General features: G+C 41.0%; 2 protein-coding genes and 1 long non-coding RNA gene across 9 annotated transcripts in view; 1 reads left to right on the plus strand and 2 right to left on the minus strand.

Annotated features, from left to right (window-relative positions):
• PRICKLE1 (prickle planar cell polarity protein 1) overlaps nt 1-8092 on the plus strand; it is a 66506-nt gene extending 58414 nt beyond the window's left edge. For all 3 annotated transcript variants that reach the window (XM_037389831.1, XM_037389833.1, XM_037389832.1), the window contains 5 exons: nt 716-853; nt 1345-1548; nt 2101-2287; nt 2429-3292; nt 4698-8092. In XM_037389831.1, coding sequence (XP_037245728.1) covers nt 716-853; nt 1345-1548; nt 2101-2287; nt 2429-3292; nt 4698-5554 — 2250 coding nt within the window. In that variant the 3' untranslated portion in view covers nt 5555-8092. The remainder of the gene's footprint in view (nt 1-715; nt 854-1344; nt 1549-2100; nt 2288-2428; nt 3293-4697) is intronic.
• Nucleotides 6061-9363, minus strand: LOC119149017. The gene is made up of 2 exons (XR_005104555.1): nt 8455-9363; nt 6061-8022 (listed from the first exon to the last, which is right to left on the minus strand). It is a non-coding gene; the product is annotated as an uncharacterized LOC119149017 (long non-coding RNA).
• Nucleotides 9364-11492: 2129 nt separating this feature from the next.
• PPHLN1 (periphilin 1) overlaps nt 11493-18776 on the minus strand; it is a 72175-nt gene continuing 64891 nt past the window's right edge. For 4 of the 5 annotated variants that reach the window (XM_037389420.1, XM_037389422.1, XM_037389419.1 and 1 more), the window contains exon 10: nt 13178-13774. In XM_037389420.1, the coding sequence (XP_037245317.1) occupies nt 13565-13774 (210 nt within the window). In that variant the 3' untranslated portion in view covers nt 13178-13564. Of the gene's footprint in view, nt 12833-13177; nt 13775-18776 lie in introns of those variants that run through there. The other variant, XM_037389421.1, reaches the window with a different exon arrangement.

The following is an 18776-nucleotide window of genomic DNA, read 5'->3' on the forward strand; positions in this document are numbered from 1 at the left end:
ACCTATAAAGCAGCACGGTGTGTACACTGAGTCCATTGTTCAGCTGTCCGGTGGGCTTGTGTGCGGATAAGAGCTGTCTGGAAGGACACTGCCTTTGCTTGTAAGGGAGGCTGGTGTCACTGCAATAAACTTAACACAAGTTGGTTTTATAGTGTTTGCAGCCACCCACCAATTAACCAGGAACCTACAAATTCCTGGAATTGCATTGTAGCACACAAAAAGGATGCTTTGTGACAGTAAAAGGTTTGCATCTCAGATATGCAGTGTAATTTGGAGTAGAAGTGGAAATAACAAACAAGCTCTTTGTAAGGAAAGGGGGCGGGGGTGTCAATACTTAAGATCTTGTGTATACTGCAATAGTTAGTTGTGGGCACTTAACCATAAATCTAAAGGACAATGTTATGGCTGATCTGCGTTCATTCCACTGTTTTAGAATAGCAGCAGGTTTTGGTTTGTCTTTTTTACATCTTACTTCTTGCCTAGACAACTTCTTAGTTTGGTGGGTTTTTTCCCTGTAATGCAAAAACTTTCTCTGTACTACTTTTGTGTTATGCTATATTAGCTAAATATTGATGGTAGAGCAAACAAGTTGGAAAAGTTTAATGATGATTGCCGGCGTGCCTGATGAATTTCTTGCATATATGCACTTACTCACCAATCTGTTACTTTAAAAGCTCAGTATCTAAAATAAGTTCTCCTGTGTTTTCACTGGAAGGTGAGATACTGCCAGTCTTTAAGTGAGGAAGAAAAGAAGGAGCTGCAGATGTTCAGTTCTCAGCGCAAAAAGGAGGCACTCGGCCGAGGCACTATTAAGCTACTCTCAAGAGCAGTGATGCATGCAGTTTGTGAGCAGGTAATACTACTGGTTCTACAAGCCAACTGGAGGGCTGAATAATGTGAAAATACAGTATCTAAATATTAAATGTAAGCTTATCGCTGTCTATGTCTGTAAACATTAAAAAAAAAGATGATTTTTTAAACTGCATGTAAATAGAAAGAAGGTAGTGTGTGCTTAAGCAAAACGCAACCTTTGATACTGGGTATGAAATGAATCTTTGATCTATTTCCTACTCAAAAAAACCTGTTGCTGACTCATACTAAATTAATGACAAATGAAACCCAGGCATATGCTTAAAAATGTTATTATGATTAAAATAAAATTCTATTCACAAAAGGTTTGTTGATGCACAGAGTTTGTCTAGACCTAAATTGAGAGGAATTTTTTCCCTCTCGTCGCAGTTTTGGAATAAAAACTGCTCTATTGGGTTTGGTGTTCTAACTTTAAATGCTAGAAGCTAGTAGTTTGGGATGGGAAGTGTTTTCACTTTCTGGTTTTGTTCCTAGTGTGGTATGAAAGTAAACGGCGGTGAAGTTGCAGTATTTGCCTCAAGAGCTGGGCCTGGTGTGTGCTGGCACCCCTCATGTTTTGTGTGTTTCACATGTAACGAGCTGCTCGTTGACCTTATCTACTTCTACCAAGATGGAAAAATTCATTGTGGCAGACACCACGCTGAACTTCTCAAACCTCGATGTTCAGCCTGCGATGAGGTGAATAATTCACGTGTTACAACCAGTCTGCATTCCTGTTGTTCAGTTAGCAAACTGCATCACTTGGGCAATTACTAACTTCAGATGCATTGTTTTAAGAAGTCAGGACTCTGCTGCACAGATGTGTTTGAAGGCTGAGGTGTTTCATTTCTTGTCAAATTGGCAGTATCGTAAATAATATGATGGTATTCAGAAAGTGCATACCTCTTTGCATTCAGAATTGAGTCTTGTAGATCAAATTAGAAAAAGGATCTGTACAAACAGCCAGAATACCTTGACAGCAGCTTCTTAATGGTTAAGTTCTTATGTTCTCTCTCTCTTTTTTTTTTTTTAAAGTACAGGGTTTCTTTTTTTAATTCCTTTCTTTCTGTTACAGAAAAGGTCAGAATGCTGCAGTTGCTGTGGGAGACTTTTTTTCTATCTTTATATTCAAAAGGCAGCTAAATAAAAATAAATTCAGTGAACTGCACAATTGGGGTACTTTGCATGCTCTAACTTCCCAGGTGAGGTTTTGGCCACTTAACTAAAAGTTTACTTTTTATCTCTGAAAAGATAATTTTTGCTGATGAGTGTACAGAAGCTGAGGGTCGCCACTGGCACATGAAGCACTTCTGTTGCCTCGAGTGTGAAACCATCCTGGGTGGACAGAGATACATCATGAAGGATGGGCGACCATTCTGCTGTAACTGCTTTGAATCTCTCTATGCGGAATACTGCGAGACCTGTGGGGAACACATTGGTAAGTATGTCCCCTTTTTAAGCGCTCAACTTACAAATTAAGGGAAAGCAAATTTATGAAATTATTTCACGTTCCAGAAGTATGCATTCCACAAGTAATTTTTTAGAGAAACCCAAAGCATTGCTTTTGCTCTGCTTCCAGGTGTTGACCATGCTCAGATGACCTACGATGGACAGCACTGGCATGCCACAGAGACTTGCTTTTCTTGTGCTCAGTGCAAGACCTCTTTGCTTGGCTGCCCTTTCCTTCCAAAGCAAGGGCAGATTTACTGTTCAAAAACCTGCAGCTTGGGAGAGGATGTTCATGCCTCCGACTCTTCTGATTCTGCGTTTCAGTCTGCTCGATCCAGAGATTCCAGGAGGAGTGTCCGCATGGGAAAAAGCAGCCGGTCAGCCGACCAGTGCCGCCAGTCACTCCTCCTGTCACCAGCTCTCAATTACAAATTTCCTGGCCTTTCAGGCAATGCTGATGATACTCTTTCTCGTAAGCTGGATGATTTAAGCCTTTCAAGGGAAGAGGCAAGCTTTGTTAATGAAGACTTCTGGAAAGGAAGAGTAGAGCAAGAAATGCCTGAAGACCCTGAAGAATGGGCTGAACATGAAGACTACATGACTCAACTTCTTCTGAAGTTTGGTGATAAAAGCCTCTTCCAGCAGCCCGCGGAAGTAGACATTAGATCAAGTGAACACTGGATTTCTGATAGTGTCGTCAAAAGCAAGTCGGACTTGAAAAAAAATAACCCAAGCCTAGCAAGTAAGAAGTATCAATCAGACATGTACTGGGCCCAGTCACAAGATGGTTTGGGTGACTCTGCATATGGCAGCCACCCAGGCCCTGCCAGCAGCAGGAAAATCCAGGAGTTAGACATGGAACACGGGGCGTCAGGATACAAACACGACCAAACACCGTGGTATGGAGGCTCACTTGAATGTCTGTCTGACCTCAAACAGCAAGAACAAAGTGTTCGAGACTCAATGGATTCTTTGGCTTTGTCTAACATAACAGGTAAGGGTGGGTGTCTGCGCGAAATGAATGTTTTTTATGGAGAGGTCAACCAAAGTGTGCATGTTGGAGTATTCTGAACTAAGACTTTTCGTATCTGTGATCTCTAAAAAGCTTTCGTAGCAAGAGATGCGTGTAAAATAGGCAGTAGCTTTAAACAAGCACATACGCTTCCACAAGAAACATTTCTGCTACTTAAATTCTATTTAAATTCTTCTTTCCTTTTGAATTCTCTTTCCTTTAACAAAAAAATCCATAATGTTAAACAGAATAAGAATGGTCTTGAACTATGCATTTGTTATATACTAACCACCACTTCAAGCCAAATAAAACTTTTTTGTTTTTTCTCCATACCTTAAATAGAAGAAGTTGCATTATATACTAGGGTAATATTAAATACTGCAAAAGACTTTAGGTAATCTCCTTGATTTGCTTGTAAAAATATGTAGAAAATCTGAAAGGATGGTAAACAACTTAGCCTTAGGAAATGAGGTTTATGAGATTATGTTTCTCCATTGACTAAAGAGGAACTGATAATCCACTTCTATGAACCTTCTTGTCAAATGTGATTGAAGTTAGCCAGAGATAAGTCATGTGTGTAGGTGTGTGTGCACGCATGTGCACATGCGTTAGCTTTCCTTTCCTATTTCCCTACAGAAAACCCAAATGTGGGAGCTAGGTATGAGAGACCCATTTAAAAAAGTTGTCCTGTCTCCTTCGTTCCTCTCTTCCTATAACCTGAATTATTGTAGCTACTCATGTAGCTCAGGCCTGACCCACATGCGGCATTGCCCAAGCAGCAGCAAAGGAACTGATGACGGGAGCTTGGTTCAGGGGGCACAGGAGGAGGAGGAACTAGAGGTATTGCACCTGGGAGCATCACGGACAGGTGACACGGTTGCTGTGGGAATGAAGGGTCACTGGCCACCATCCTGGAGTAAACCAGGCCAGCTTACTGCTGATGATTTTTGGAGGGTACGGATCCTCCTTTGCAAGGCAGTAAGCCTGGCTTTCCTGTAGCAACAGCTGGAATATTGAATTTAGCAATACCAGAAACAGGAAATATTTTAGCCTGAAAAATGCCAAGCACGGACTGTGGAATAATTTCAAGTAATTCTTTTTTCTTAGAGGCTTTAGCTGTATGCATGTTAGAGCTGTTTAAAAATTTTAAAATCATTAAACTTCCACCCTTGTTGTCCTAACGTTAACTAATTCTTAGGTAAACGGAGCTAATACTTAAATGTTTTAAGTCAAGACAAAGCTTCCTCTTCTACAAAGCTACTCCTTTTGGTAGTAGTTCCAAACCCACTGCTTTACTGAAAAGAAATGTTTAATAGTTTGTTACAATACTTATCTCTCCGATAGTCCTCTCATTTTCCTTTTCCTCCTTTCTCCATTCCCACCGCAGGGGCTTCAATGGATGGAGAAGGCAAGCCACGGCCATCTCTGTACTCTTTGCAAACTTTCCAAGAACTGGAGGTAGAGGACTGTGAGAAGATGAGCAACATGGGAACTCTGAATTCTTCAATGCTCCACCGGAGCACGGAGTCCTTGAAGAGTCTGAGCTCAGAGTTGTGTCAGGAAAAGGTCTTGCCAGAGGAAAAGCCAGTGCATATGCCTGTACTGAGAAGATCCAAATCCCAGTCTAGGCCTCAGCAAGTGAAATTTTCAGATGATGTTATTGATAATGGAAGTTACGAGAATCTTGAAATACGCCAGCCTCCAATGAGTGAAAGGACTCGTAGGCGTGTTTACCATTTTGAAGAGCGTGGAAGTCGGCCTTCTCATCATCGTAGAAGAAGTAGGAAGTCTCGTTCAGATAATGCACTTAACTTGGCCACAGAAAGAAGATGCTCTCCAAGAGAGAGATTTCGTTATTACTCCCCTCAGGATCATGAAAAATTTATTCAAAATAGAAGCTCACGGGAGATTCGGGCATATATTCAAAATGCAGAGCTGTATGGACAGTATGCCCATACTAGGTCTGATTATGCACTGCGGAATCAGGTGGTTGATAAATTTTTTGGATTGTATGGTGAGGAAGATGACTCCTGGTGTTCAACTTCATCCTCGTCATCTGATTCTGAAGAGGAAGGATATTTTCTAGGACAGCCGATTCCACAGCCACGATCACTGAGATACCCATACTATACAGATGACCTTTCTGGTCCAACTACTGCATTATCTAGTTCTCAGTTTGGACAAAGGACAACCAAATCAAAGAAGAAGAGGGGACACAAAGGAAAAAATTGCATAATTTCTTAATTTGTTTTAACAGTTGGGAAGACCAGTCAACTCTGTAGCTACAGTTTGAACCACATCTTTTTATATTAATACCTGTACTTAGGCAAGTTGCTAAGGTTCTTAATGCTTTGCCAGTGTAAATGATAACCCTGCCAGAGTTTACATTGTACAAGTAACATTCAGAAGTGTCACCATGCCGAATGATGATCTGCTCAGATATCGCTAGGTTTACATACTATGTCTCAGCTGTTAAAATACTGTTTCCTGCAGTTCTTGATACTGACTTTTTGCAGACATTTTATGCTCACTATTCATCTACGTTGAGTTATCTGAGACATGGGATCGAACAAAGATCAGTAAATAAAACTGTCGGTCCTGTGCTGTAGCTATATCCACAGGGTGATCTTTGACTTTTCCCTCTTACTGCCAAGAAGAAGGTGGCTCTGTGCTGTGCCCTTTCTTCATTGATAAAGCTCACTTTTCCTCCTTCAAGTTTCCTCACAAAAACTGGTTGTTTTTTTTTTTTTATTTGGGAAAATGCTCCTTTTTCCAAAGTGTCCACTATTAAGGAGACAAAAATCAGAATGTGGGAGCTGAAATGCTTGAGGCCTTGATATATCCTAAAGCAGCAGTAAGTCATTGATACTTTTAACTTTCATGGTTTTTCCTCCACAATTTTTTAAGAATTCCATCCCTCTGTAAGGTTTTGGGGTTTTGGTTTTTTTCTTTTGTTTTACATGCCTTTTTAAAGGAAGATACTAATTCAGCTACTGGAACTGGACTTCGCTGCCAGCAAGTGGTAATATTTTTGGGCTGTGCCCCCCAACCCCCAGCAGCGAAAGAGAGGGGTACAACTGCTGGAGTCCTTTGCTCAGGCATGTAACCCCATTTAAGTCAATGAATCTACTTGCGTAACAAATACTTTCATAAGGGCTTAAAGGATTAGGCTCCAGAATTGTGTCTTTTGGAATGCATTATCCAGGTTTTAAAATGTATTAGCTGCAATTCTAAATAAAAAAAACATTGATATTTATAATTTAGTATTTCATAGGCTTAAATGTATTCATAATTTAACAGTGCAAATACTAATGTACATATTGTACAGTTAAATTTTAAAAGCTGAATATTTTTATATCCCTGAATTTGAAGAAGTTTGTTACGATATCAGACTAGATTTGTTAGGGGTTTAACAGCAGCATTATGGATGAAACATTGCTTGTATTTTAGTCAGGGGTTTTAAGTTGAAAAATACTGAAAAATGTTTAGTGCAAAACAGCTTAATTTTGTCTACTAGGTATTAAAAGCTCTGTATGCATGGTGGGGCTATGTAAATACTCTCTATGGCCCTCTTAATCTTGCAAGTGTTATTTATGGGTCAAGCAAAATGTCAACTATATAAATGTAAAAACCACACAAGCCTAGAATATATCAGTGCAACAAATATGCAACTCCTGTGGATGTGGATTTATTTTTTAAAAAATTTATTATTATTCCCCTCCTTTCCCAAAAATAATTTCTGAAGTTCACCTACATAAAGGGAGAGAGATACTGGGTGGTTCTAGAAGGCAAGCTGGCAAAAAACTAGAAAGTAGCAGGTAATCTCAAAGGAAGCCTTGAATTCATATGTGGAGCAGGAGCTATTTTAAGTTATAGTAAACTTCTTCCACTGTTCTTAATGAAGGGCAGAAATAGTTGAATTAAGTGGCATCCACCAATTAAGACAGTAAATGCTAAAGCCATTGGCTTTCTGACCACCTGAAGAAAGGTAATTAATTAAATAATAGATGCTTCTTACCAAAGACGCCTGGCAAACTGAACTAAGCTTGCCCTTGAGAGGATAGAGCAGTTTGGAAATAAAGGCAGCTAGAAGTAAGGGAGGGAACGGACACATGAGTATTGGCTTACACCAAAGAACATGAAGCTATTGCTAAGGCTAAACCAGACTAGCAGTTACCTGCTTGTATTTTTTCAGGGTAGAGTAAGCAAAAGACCCTTTTCTCCCAGAGGTGGTAGTCACCATGTAAGTCACTTTTCTAGTACAAACAAGTCTTGTGTACATGAAGGCTGATCAAAGTAATATGCTACATTGCATGGGCCAGTGGGCAGCTCCTGGGATGCTTCCAGCTGGCAGGCTGCTGTGGTGGCTTAGGCAGCATTTGCTTTCCTCGCAGCCAAACGCCTGTTGTACTTAAGTATGTTACAGCCAGCAGGCTGCCAGGGTTTACAGGACTTGAGGAGAGATGCTGACTTCTAATACTTCCCCCAGGATGCTCAAACAATGCTTGGGACCTTCCATTCTTACCTGTGTTTCCAAATACGGGGAACCAGGATTCAGAAATGAAATGCTGTGCTGCTACTGCTGTCTCTTTTTTGGAGCAAGTAACTGTCTCATGGAGACATGTCTCTCCACGAGTAGTTCTTCCGATCTTACATCGTCTCCCGAGATAACAGCATACATGGTCTCCCAAAGTGCAATGTCTTATGGAGTACTAGATGATAAAAGTTTTCCGTAGATTGTTAGTTCCTTCTTAAAAAAATAAATAATATCCAACTATTTGACACAGATCTCTAAAGTGTGTCATTTACAAACTTTCTTCAGAGTTAACTTTCATGTTACCTCCCTTTAAACCTCAAAATAAATGAGCTGAAAGATTTCTCTCTTTCCTGTGCCCTTCTCCAAAACCCAAGGATAACTAAAGGTGTCATTACTGGGACACTGTCAACTCTCTGCTCCTGCAAGGGCTCTGGCTACTTCAAAATGAGTGATGTAAATAATGACACTTCTCACCTCTCACCATCACTGTTTATATTATTATTTTTCAGCTGGAAGCTTTGGCAGTGGGGCAGAGGCTGTTCCTTGTCCTCAGTTTCCGTTGGAAAAAATCTAGAGGCACGTTTGTCTGTGCAAGGGGGTAACGAACCTTGTGTGTGTAGTGGTGCTCTCTCCACGCAGCAGCAATTCTGCCCGAGGCAGGAGCTCTGCCCTTGTTGTCCCTCAGGACCCGACTCCCCAGGGAGGCAGGGCTGCACAGCACCATGCCCAGGGGAGCCGTGCTCCAGCGTTGCCTCCCAGTGGTCACGCAGCTTGTTCAGCGCCAGCAGACACCTCTGCTCTAAGGTGCGTACATCTCCCCTCACCCGTGCTGGGCTGCAGGACCACAAGTAATAAAGAGCATTAGAAGACACGTAGAAAGCTGAGGAACTGACTGCTGAGACGTTCACATCAGGAGAAGACTAACAGGTATTCGTAATAATGCTTAATGAAAGAGGGGCTAACCTGTATTTTTATGCAGTTTAAAAATCATACGCTAAGTTTAAAGATGGTTATACAACTTTGCTGAGCTTTTTCAGCCTGACATAAACGGTTGCTACTTCATTATTTTTGACCGCTTATTATGAGAAATGTTTCTAATTGAGTCTTCCACCTTAAACATAAAGAGAATGGTACGGGATATAACATCTGCTACCAGCACAAGACCGATACAGTCACTAAAGCTGTAAATCCTGTTTTGTGCTATTGGCAGTAATACCTATAGGCACCTAAGCCCCACACAGCTGCTCACTCACTCCCCCCCAGTGGGATGGGGGAGGGAATCAGAAGGGTAAAAGTGAAAAACTCGTGTGCCGAGATAGACAGTTCAATAGGTGAAACCCAACCAACCAACCAACCCACCCTGAACTGATACAAAAAATCAGCCAACTGATACCCAGTCAGTCCCTGAATAACATCAGCCCCGGCAAACTCTGCCCTGTCCTCGGCCCTGATTTCATTGCCGAGCATGACGTGCTATGGTATGGAATATCTCTGTGGTCCGTTGGGGTCGGCTGTCCCAGCTGTGCCCCCTCCCAGCTGCTTGCCCACCCCCAGCCCGCTCACCGGCAGGGTGGGGTGAGGAGCAGAAGCAGCCCTGAGCTCCGCAAGCACTGCTCAGCAGTAACAGGAACATCCCTGTATTATCGTCAACATTGTTTTAATCACAAATCCAAAGCACGGCACCGCCATACCAGCTACTATGCAGAAAATTAACTCTGTTCCAGCCAAACCCTGTACAACCTTCATGATGGTGAGAAGTATTAGGGCAATACATAACCCTCACCCCCATCAAAAGAGGAAACCTTGCACAGACACCGAGGTCGCAAGGGACCAGTCATTCTCTGATACTTGGCACTAGCTCCTTTCCTATCCGTAGCAGTTTTACTGCTGATTTTCACCATAACTGCTTACGTTGTTTCTGAAAGGTACCAACTCACCCAGGGAGGTTACAAATCCACTCAGAACCGCTCCAGCCTCAGCAGGTAGCACGGAATTTCCATGCTCCTTTCCTTCCTTTTCCTCTTCCCTTTTTAATCTTTTAAGGGTACCTGCACAATACCGAGTGCCAGGAGTAACTTGTTTCCAGGAGCTCTTAAGGTGACAAAGAAAATAAATTCCTCCAGCACAGCATCTGGTTTCTTCCACCAGTGCTCCTCCTACCCCTTTCCAGGAGCCCATCGAGGCTGTCCACAAGATCAAGGACAACTTTTTACATTGATATGAAACAAATCCATAATATAAATTTCTTTCTGCAGGAAGCAAGACTAAAAGCCATGCTTTTTGCTTAAGTTAAAGGACTGGCATAATATTTTACTTACATCAACAAAAAAACTTACATCACAAAAGGTTAAATGTGATCATTCAACTTAATGACAAAACCGGAAAACTGGTTCCCTATCACTCATGAATGCAAATTAAACCTTTCATGAAACAGTGCTTATAAAAAATTAAAAAGACTCCTTAGTTCATCAGTAAAATGTAATCCATTACAAAAAAAAAAAAAAAGTCAGATTAAGCTAAGGACAACCTAACAAACTTTTCAAAGATCTTACTGACCTATTAGCTAATTAAAAACCTCAAGAACACTGGCTGATGGGTCAGGCTCCAAGAGTTCCAGTGAATGGAGTTAATCAGGCTGGTGGCCAGTCACCAGTGGGGTTCCCTAGGGCTCAATTTTAGGGCTAGTGCTCTTTATGTTTTTATAAATGATTATAGACACAGGAGTCTTTTTAAGTAAGTAAGAGTACATTAAGTAAGTTTGCCAACGATACTAAACTAGGAGGAGCTGTGGACACCCTCGAGGGTAGAGAGACCTTACAGAGACATCTGGATAGACTATAGAGAGCTGGGCAATCACCAGCCGTATGAAACACAACAGCAAGTGCCACATTCTCCACCGGGGTGGAGTAATCCTGGTTATATGTACAAACTGGGGGACGAGAGGCTGGAAAGCAGCCCCGTGGAAAGAGATCTGGGGGTAGCTGAATGAGAGTCAGCAGTGTGCCCTGGCAGCCAGAAGGGCCGTGTCCTGCAGTGCATCAAGCACAGCACAGCTGGCTGGTTGAGGAGGTGACTGTCCTTCTCCACATTGCAACGGTGCGGCCCCACCTTGAGTGCTGTGCAACCTCAGTATGGGAAGGACATCAAACTATTAGAGTGCGCCCAGAGGAGGGTGACCAAGACGGTGAAAGGCCTTGAAGGCAAGACTTACGAGTGGCTGAGGTCACCTGGCTTGTTCAGCTTGGAGAAGAGAAGGCTGAGGGCTGGCCCCATCGCAATCTACAGCTGCCTCCAGGAGGGCAGTGGAGGGGGAGGTGCTGATCTCCTCTCTCTGGTGAACAGCAGTGGAACAGAGCTGCATCAGGGGAAGTTCAGACTGGATGTTAGGAGAAGGTTCTTCACTCAGAGGGTGGTCTATCACTGGAACAAGTTACCCAGAGAAGTGGTCACGGCACCAAACCTGTCAAGAGTTCAAGGAGCATCTGGACGATGCTCTTTGTTATATGGTTCAGTTTTAGGTAGTCCTGCGAGAAGCAGGGAGCTGGACTCAGTGATCCTATGGGCCCCTTCCAATTCAAGATATTCTATGATTCTGTGATTATAAGCTTAGGCCTTACTTTACAGAAAAACAACTGAAGATTCAGGTACATTTATCATAGTAAATTTAATCAGGCTTCTAACAAGGAGACTCCTAACAAACTGTACAATAATAATGGACATTTTTAATCAAAAATATATTAAATATGATTTCAGTATTTTTTTCACTAACATTTCTAACCCAAAGCAGAAACTCTGGTGTAATACCCTGAAGGCTCTCAGTCCTGTAGACAAGTAGGAAAGCACTGTAGTTACTCTTCTGCCTTGGAGAAGACTTTGCCTCTGCTTTCATGACTATCTTGGTAACCCAGGTTGTTGCCAGAAGAGGCAGGTCAAGTCTAGCTACTGTGCAACAGGTTGCCCCTCTTCCACTGTCTCCCTCCCCAAATTAGCATCCTGTAGGATCCGTGAGCTGATTCCCACTCACTGTGCAGCCCACACAATCCCAGGTGCCAACAGGGTAACTTGCAGGTCATCTTCTTTGAGCAATGTAAACTCTCAGAAACCAACAAAAGCAAACTGCAAAACCACACCCTACTGTCATTAAAACTAATTGGGCATCTCAGGAATGTGACGTGATATTTATTTAATATACCATATCAAGATTTGCATGTGTAAGATGCTGTGATACATACAGTACCTTGTACATGCAAAATCACTGCTCTTTCATTTACTTTTCTGTACAACATTCTGATGAAGTCTGAGAAATTATCTTGGTAAGTGGGCTGAATTCAATGACTTTTTCATTTAAAAATACCGTGCGCTTTGGAAATGGTGAACTTTGGTCATTAGTCCTTTTACAGAGTTTCACATCTTTCTAAATGCAAACGTATACAAAACAATCGTGCTTATACTTACCTCTTCATGGTTATGACTCAAATTAGCCCTTCTCTAAAACATTTATAAAAGCCAGTACCTTATTCAATATAAAGCTGTACACAATCTAACAGTCAGGATACTGCCAGTGAGTCCTAAACATTTTTCATCTCTGGAAAGTAATCAGGTAGCAGTGGCAGCCTCTTGACTCTCCTTAACCACTGCTCCCCAGCTACAAGTCACTCTATCAGGTCATAAGTGGCACCAGACATTACTTAGAACCACCTAGATTTGAAATGGTGATGAGTTTTGGGCATTAGGGCTCAACTTCATGTTACACCTAATCCAAAGCACCTTGGAGTTACCAAAGAGACTGTCTGCTCGCTTTCCTTGCCCCATCTTGCCACCCCAAGTTCCTGCTCCTTCTTGATGTTGGAAGTAAAGATCACACACAACCTCCTAGTAGTTAAAACCAATGGATAAAAAATGGTGAGAAGGCGTAAGGGGAGAGAGGGAGAGAGTAGAACAGACCTTTCCCTGCTCAGTGGCTGCCTGCAGTTACACTCTGTAAGCTGTAGTCAAAAACAAGAAAGGAAACATTTAGTAGCAAATAGTAATAAAACACAGAATTCATCCTACATAATACTGCCTACTAGTAATGACTCATGATATGGAAAACACCAAAATTTTAAAGGCATTTGCAGAACCTGCAACTATAAAAAAAATATAGCATTTCTTCTATCAAGTAGTTAAGAGTTGCATTGGTAGTCAGAGACTACAGATAACCACTGCCGTAATTTTACAGAATGATCCTGAACTTTAAACTACAATAAATAATTTAAACCATAGTTGTGACCGATTTTGCAAGTCCTCCCTTCCTACAGTATATATGAAAACAAGACATATTTCTGCGTAAGTTGAGGAATGAAGAGCTGCTTCTTGTTATTTTAATAAAAAATACAGTGTTTGAAGTTACACTTATAAACATCAAAACAGAAGTGTACATACATTGGACTGAACATTTTTTCCTAGGTAACTGTGTAAAGGTTTCAAAAATAGTTTGTCACTTTACAGCATTTTTGAAAAGAACATCCTTTCAAAGGAATATATGTCAACAAGTACAGGTAGGAAGAATACAATTGCGGAGACCACAGTGAACAAGAAGACACAGCCACCTGAGCTACTACGGAGTAGTGCAGGCCTTGGGTTTAAATCTCCAACAAGATCTCCTCTTTCCCTGCAAAAAGCAGACTTATGTATCATGGCATACACAATGTAGAGGATCTAAAAGCGTATTTTTGTCCTTAGTATGAGCCCTCTTTGAAGGATTCTGACAGATCTTGTTTGGCAGCATCGTACTGAGCAATGAAAAGTTTGAGTTCTTCAATGCATCGCTCACCTATTTCATGCAAATTCTGCCTCAGGGCAAACTGAATGGACTTCTCTAATGATGGATCTTTATCAATTAGCATCTTCACTACCTTGCCAAAGGTTTCACAGTCTTGTCTGTAGACCTAGAAACAACAGATTTTAGAAAATGGTTAAATGCAAGACTCTACATTAGCATGCCAACAGCCCACATAGAGTTAGGTGCTACTGTAGATCCAAACCAAAGAATACTGGATTTTATGCAAGTTTCAGCTGTAAGACATATTTGCTTTTTCCTCTCTTCTGACCTGCACTAATATAAGCAACTCTAATTGGAAGAAATACCTTAAAAAGAGAGATTAGGTTCCTAATGCAGCAATATTTAATAAATCATGGCAAACTGCAAAGGCTAACCAGATTTTCATCGCAAATATATGTAAAACTAATTTAACTGTGGCATGTCTAGCTACCTCAGTCTTTATACAAAGCACCAGTAACTTAGTTTGTAATCTTTCCTAATACTTTAAATACAAGTTGTATTTAAAAAATTCCACCAAATTATGTATATATGTTTGTTTGTCGGATTATCTGTTTCCTGTAGAAGTCCTTGACAAATATGACTTCAATTAATTTGACTGCATTGGTGATTCAACCGCTAAGAAGAAGAGAAATTCTGGCAATTCTTTACATGAACCTGTCTGATCTTGTACTGCAGGGAATGCAGAGTTTGCAAGTCAGTTATGTACCACAGTTGAGAAGTAACTTCTCATTATCACTGCAACTGTTTTTCAAACAAACATCTGACTACGTACGCTCTTAGGTGGTTTTCAAAGCCAATCAGTGGCCTTTCAAAAAAAAAAAAAATTTTTTTTTTTTTTTCCCCCAGATTCCAGCTAAGGTTATTAATCTAAACATCCACCAAAAAAGGAACTTGTCAAAGTCTTCCAACTGCCAGATGCAGTTCATTTTCACACCTCCTTGGCCAATTTCTGTTTAGAAAATACACTGGCTTTTTCAATGAAGATAAGTAAGTTCTACATCTCTGTATTTTTCAGAAGGAAAAAAAGCTAAGATGTTGATATTCCTCGAAGCATGACTACCTTTTAGTATTGCGTGCCCATGTTAGAACTTGTTTTTTTATAAATATGTGTGACCCTTTCCTCTGACATTTAGCTATATTGTGGACAGACATGATACAACTGTATATAATCAATTTCTCATTAGTAAAAAAGAAAAAAAAACAAATAACCACACACACACCCCCAAACACTACTATACTGTTTGATTCATAAGGACCAGTCCAAGGGCAGCCCAAGCACATTCATGTCAGAGGAGCAGTAAAAAAAACAAAAAAGCAAACAAACAAAACAAACATTCTGCACACAAACTGAACTATTCCCAGAAACACAATGACTTCACATGATACCCTTAACAAAGGGTGTTCTCAAAGGCCTGATAGTATATTCTACACAAATAGTTTAAAACGAGACCTACTTTTCAAACGCTGGTTGGCAAATAAAAGAAAACCTTTTGGAAGAAACTTACTTTCAATTGAGATTACAAAGTCCAAGAGAAGAGTGCAGCCCAAACCACACTGCAGCTAAACATCTTCAGTGTGGGAACAGTGTGCACATGGTGTTTTTTCTGGGAGGGGGTTTGTTTCCTGCTTTGTATGTTTAGCTCTTTGGTAGTAAAATAGCAGCACAAACCCCAGACTCTCAGAGTTCATGTTCCACAGCAAGTAAAATACAGTACTCAGAGAGCTTCAAACAGAGTAAATTTGAGTTACTTTTTTTTCTCTTTGCAAGGAAAAAGTTCAGAAAGAATCACTGTCTCTAATTAGCCATACGACAGACAGATGGTATTGCACTTTGGATAATTTGTGCCTTTCAAGTACTTGCAAGCATGCTTGCTAGCACCTTCACACAACGATGTCTGAAAGGTTTTTTCTCCCCAGAGCCATTATGTTTTGGGGAGAATAGTTCAAAACTTTTTTTCTCCCCCTTTATTCCATGTCTACTTGTCTTATTTTATCACCTTTGAAGTGGTCAGACCAAGGACGCGTGAACCATCTTCCACAGGTAAATGAACCTGGTAACTGTCAGTCTTCAGCACATGCTGCGCACCACCGGCACCGGTGGAACTCTGACGCTCACAGAGAACAGACACAGCACCCCGGCTTCTGCGCGGGGAGGCACCCACCGCTACAACCACAGGAAATGCTCTACTTTTAATTGGTCTTCAAATTAACGGCAAATAGTGCTATCTGCTATTTCTCTCACACACCACAAAGAACTAATCCAGATGAAATTCTCTGACCCTTAGCGTATAAATTATTAGCTCCTTCTAAGCACATTTTTCTTCAGAACCTTCACAAAAGAAGACTTGGAGGAGAATCAAGAAAAGCCATCATTGTTGCTGCGCCTGGAGTCAGAAGTCACTTTGTGTCACAACAGTCTGGAAACTGAACACCTTCACACATAAGATGAACGTTTTCAATACTTGGTGACAAAAGACTTTTTTAAAAAATAGAATTGACCTACATTAGGGGAAGAGGGCGAAGGTGGAGCAGGAAGGCAGTTCTAACAACAGAAAACAAAGGAAACAGCTCCGGTCCTCTCACAATAATTGAGTAATTTTCCCTCAACAAGCTTTCTACCCCAGCTGCTAATTTGATCCTCCTGGTGCAATCTGCCTCCTCAATTATGTTGATAAACCTATTTGTATAGCTGCGACATAAATTGCATCACTGAGATGATCCCTTTTAAAATTATTTCCCCTCCAATGAATGTGATTCAGTGATGCAATTCTAAAACCAGACGCATCAGCACAACTGAGAGAACAGTGAGCCACAGTTGTGAAGTGGAAGTAACCTCATAAACCAGTTTATATCTGAAGCCAGTGCACGACTACCAACCCTCAGAGAGGTTACTATGCTTTGCAGAAGGGAGTAAAGATTATCAGTTGTAAGAGTACCATTCACTGAAGATACTGATCACAGCCTAATGGTAAAGTCAACTATTTGAAAAAATTATGAAAGCACTCAAACTTCTTGAAAAAGAGGATGGTGGCATGGCATATTAAAATCCACCTTCTCTACAGAAGAGAAGGAGGGTATTTCTGGAAAATAACCCAAGAATGTGATGTCTGAGGAAGAAAGAAAACAGCAGGAAAGACTCCAAACAAGCAAAAAAAAGCTTTCTGTTATAGAAGAATACTGAAAGAACTTGTAACCCAACAAGGTTTGAAACTAATCCTGTCTTTAAAATTCCAGCTGATACTGATTTTGAGCTCAGACCACAGAAAGCTCATCTGTAAACATCTGGAACTAAAACCTGAAAATGATTCCACATGTGGGGAAAGAAGAAATAACATTTTTATATTGAAAAACAAGAAAGGAAATGATACCAATGACATGATTATTCTGTCTGATATATAGGTCAGGTAATCCTGAAAACAGCTAAAGCCATAGGGTGATCATTTACCAAGGCCCTAGCATACTTTATTCTCTGACCTAAGCTACAGCACCAGCGTAACAGAAAGAACATGTAACACTCCAGTAAGCAGATGAAGGAGAAGCAGAAACAGCTGTTCTATTCCCAAATATATATTTTATACACACACACACAAGGTAGGTGTGTGTGTATATATATATATATACACACGTACACGCACAGAGTCTTTATTTTCCTGTGAATGAGAAGTATATAAGCTGAATTCAAGTTCTCTTTGAAGAGTTTTCCAAAATCAGCACATCTGCCACCTGTGGGGTCAAAGGATCATAAATATGCCCACTTCCATATTATTCTCATGGCATTTTAACTCTTTTTATTCTTACATGATAATAGCGTAGAAGTTCTGGCTGAGATCAACCCTTCACTGTGCTAGTCTCTGTATGAGCACTTAGGCTTTATCTGGATGCAAATCTGAAGGTGTGACGCACCTACAACATGTTAGTGAACACTCCTCGTGTATTTGATAAAACGAAACCAAAATTTGCACTAAGAACTGTTTAAATATAGCTAAAAGACACTTACTTCCAGATCTAGCTAAAGCAATGGTGATGTTAGTCCCCCAGGTCAGAGGTGATCAAGCCCTTGAACTCACCAGGCAGAATAAAACTTCCGAGAACTCCCTCATCTACAGTCTGCGTAGTTTTCAGTTAACCCTAAGGCACCATCAACAGTGACTTAAATTACGATGTATGACACTGATGTGAAACAGGTGAAGGATACCACACATCTCTTCTTCCAGCTCAGCTCTGGGACATTTAACATCTGATGGAGAAGAAAGAGGGGCTGAAGCAAGCATGTGGGGACTGCTCATGCCTTAGACTGCTATATCCCTCCTGCAACAGTAACCTAAAACTTGTCTCTGTTTAAACCAAAGAAAGCATATTGAATGGATAAACTGATGGGTGCAAAACACCATCACCAAAACTCTGTGTGAAACCTGAACTATGGGCATGGATGAAATTATAGCTAGCTAGGGAATATCTTGATGACATGTCTACTCCTCACTGACAAATTCTGCATCATTTCCTTTCTCTGCCTAGCACAGCCCCATGTTCTTCTCAAAACCTGTTGCGGAGCTGCCCATGTATTTTGCACAACAGAGCTCTTGGACAATAAAAACTGTAATGAGAAAAACTAGAACTTAAGATGTCCTCCCCTGTGAGTGACTACAGTCTGAAGAAGAGTCAGAAACTTTTGTCATCTTGGTCTCAGAGTCTTGCATACCTGGCCAAAAAGCAGCTTCATTTCAACAGCAAAAAACCCCCGTAATATTCAAAAAAGATGAGGCCAGGAAAAATAGAGAAGTTAAAATGGGGATATTCGCCACCCTTATTTCAGTCCGTGTACCATTTCCCCACCTTAGCTCTATGGTCTGTGCAAAGAAAGGCTTTTTAAATTCTCGAGGTGATTTAGAAGAGCTAAAACTAATTCCTGCTCTAAGCAGCCTCTGAAGAAGAGGAAAACAAGACAGAAGTTCCCACATAACTGGAGCGACCCTCAGGAAGACTGGTCCCACCAGGCTACAAGTTAGCTTCTGTACCTCCCGTGCCCACAGCTGGTAGAAAGTACAACTGCGTAGCAAACGGGAGATGCAAATTTCTCCTGTCCACCCCAGAAGACTCAACTGAATCTT

The sequence above is a fragment of the Falco rusticolus genome, chromosome 5 (assembly GCF_015220075.1).
Source record: "Falco rusticolus isolate bFalRus1 chromosome 5, bFalRus1.pri, whole genome shotgun sequence".
NCBI lineage: Eukaryota > Metazoa > Chordata > Aves > Falconiformes > Falconidae > Falco > Falco rusticolus.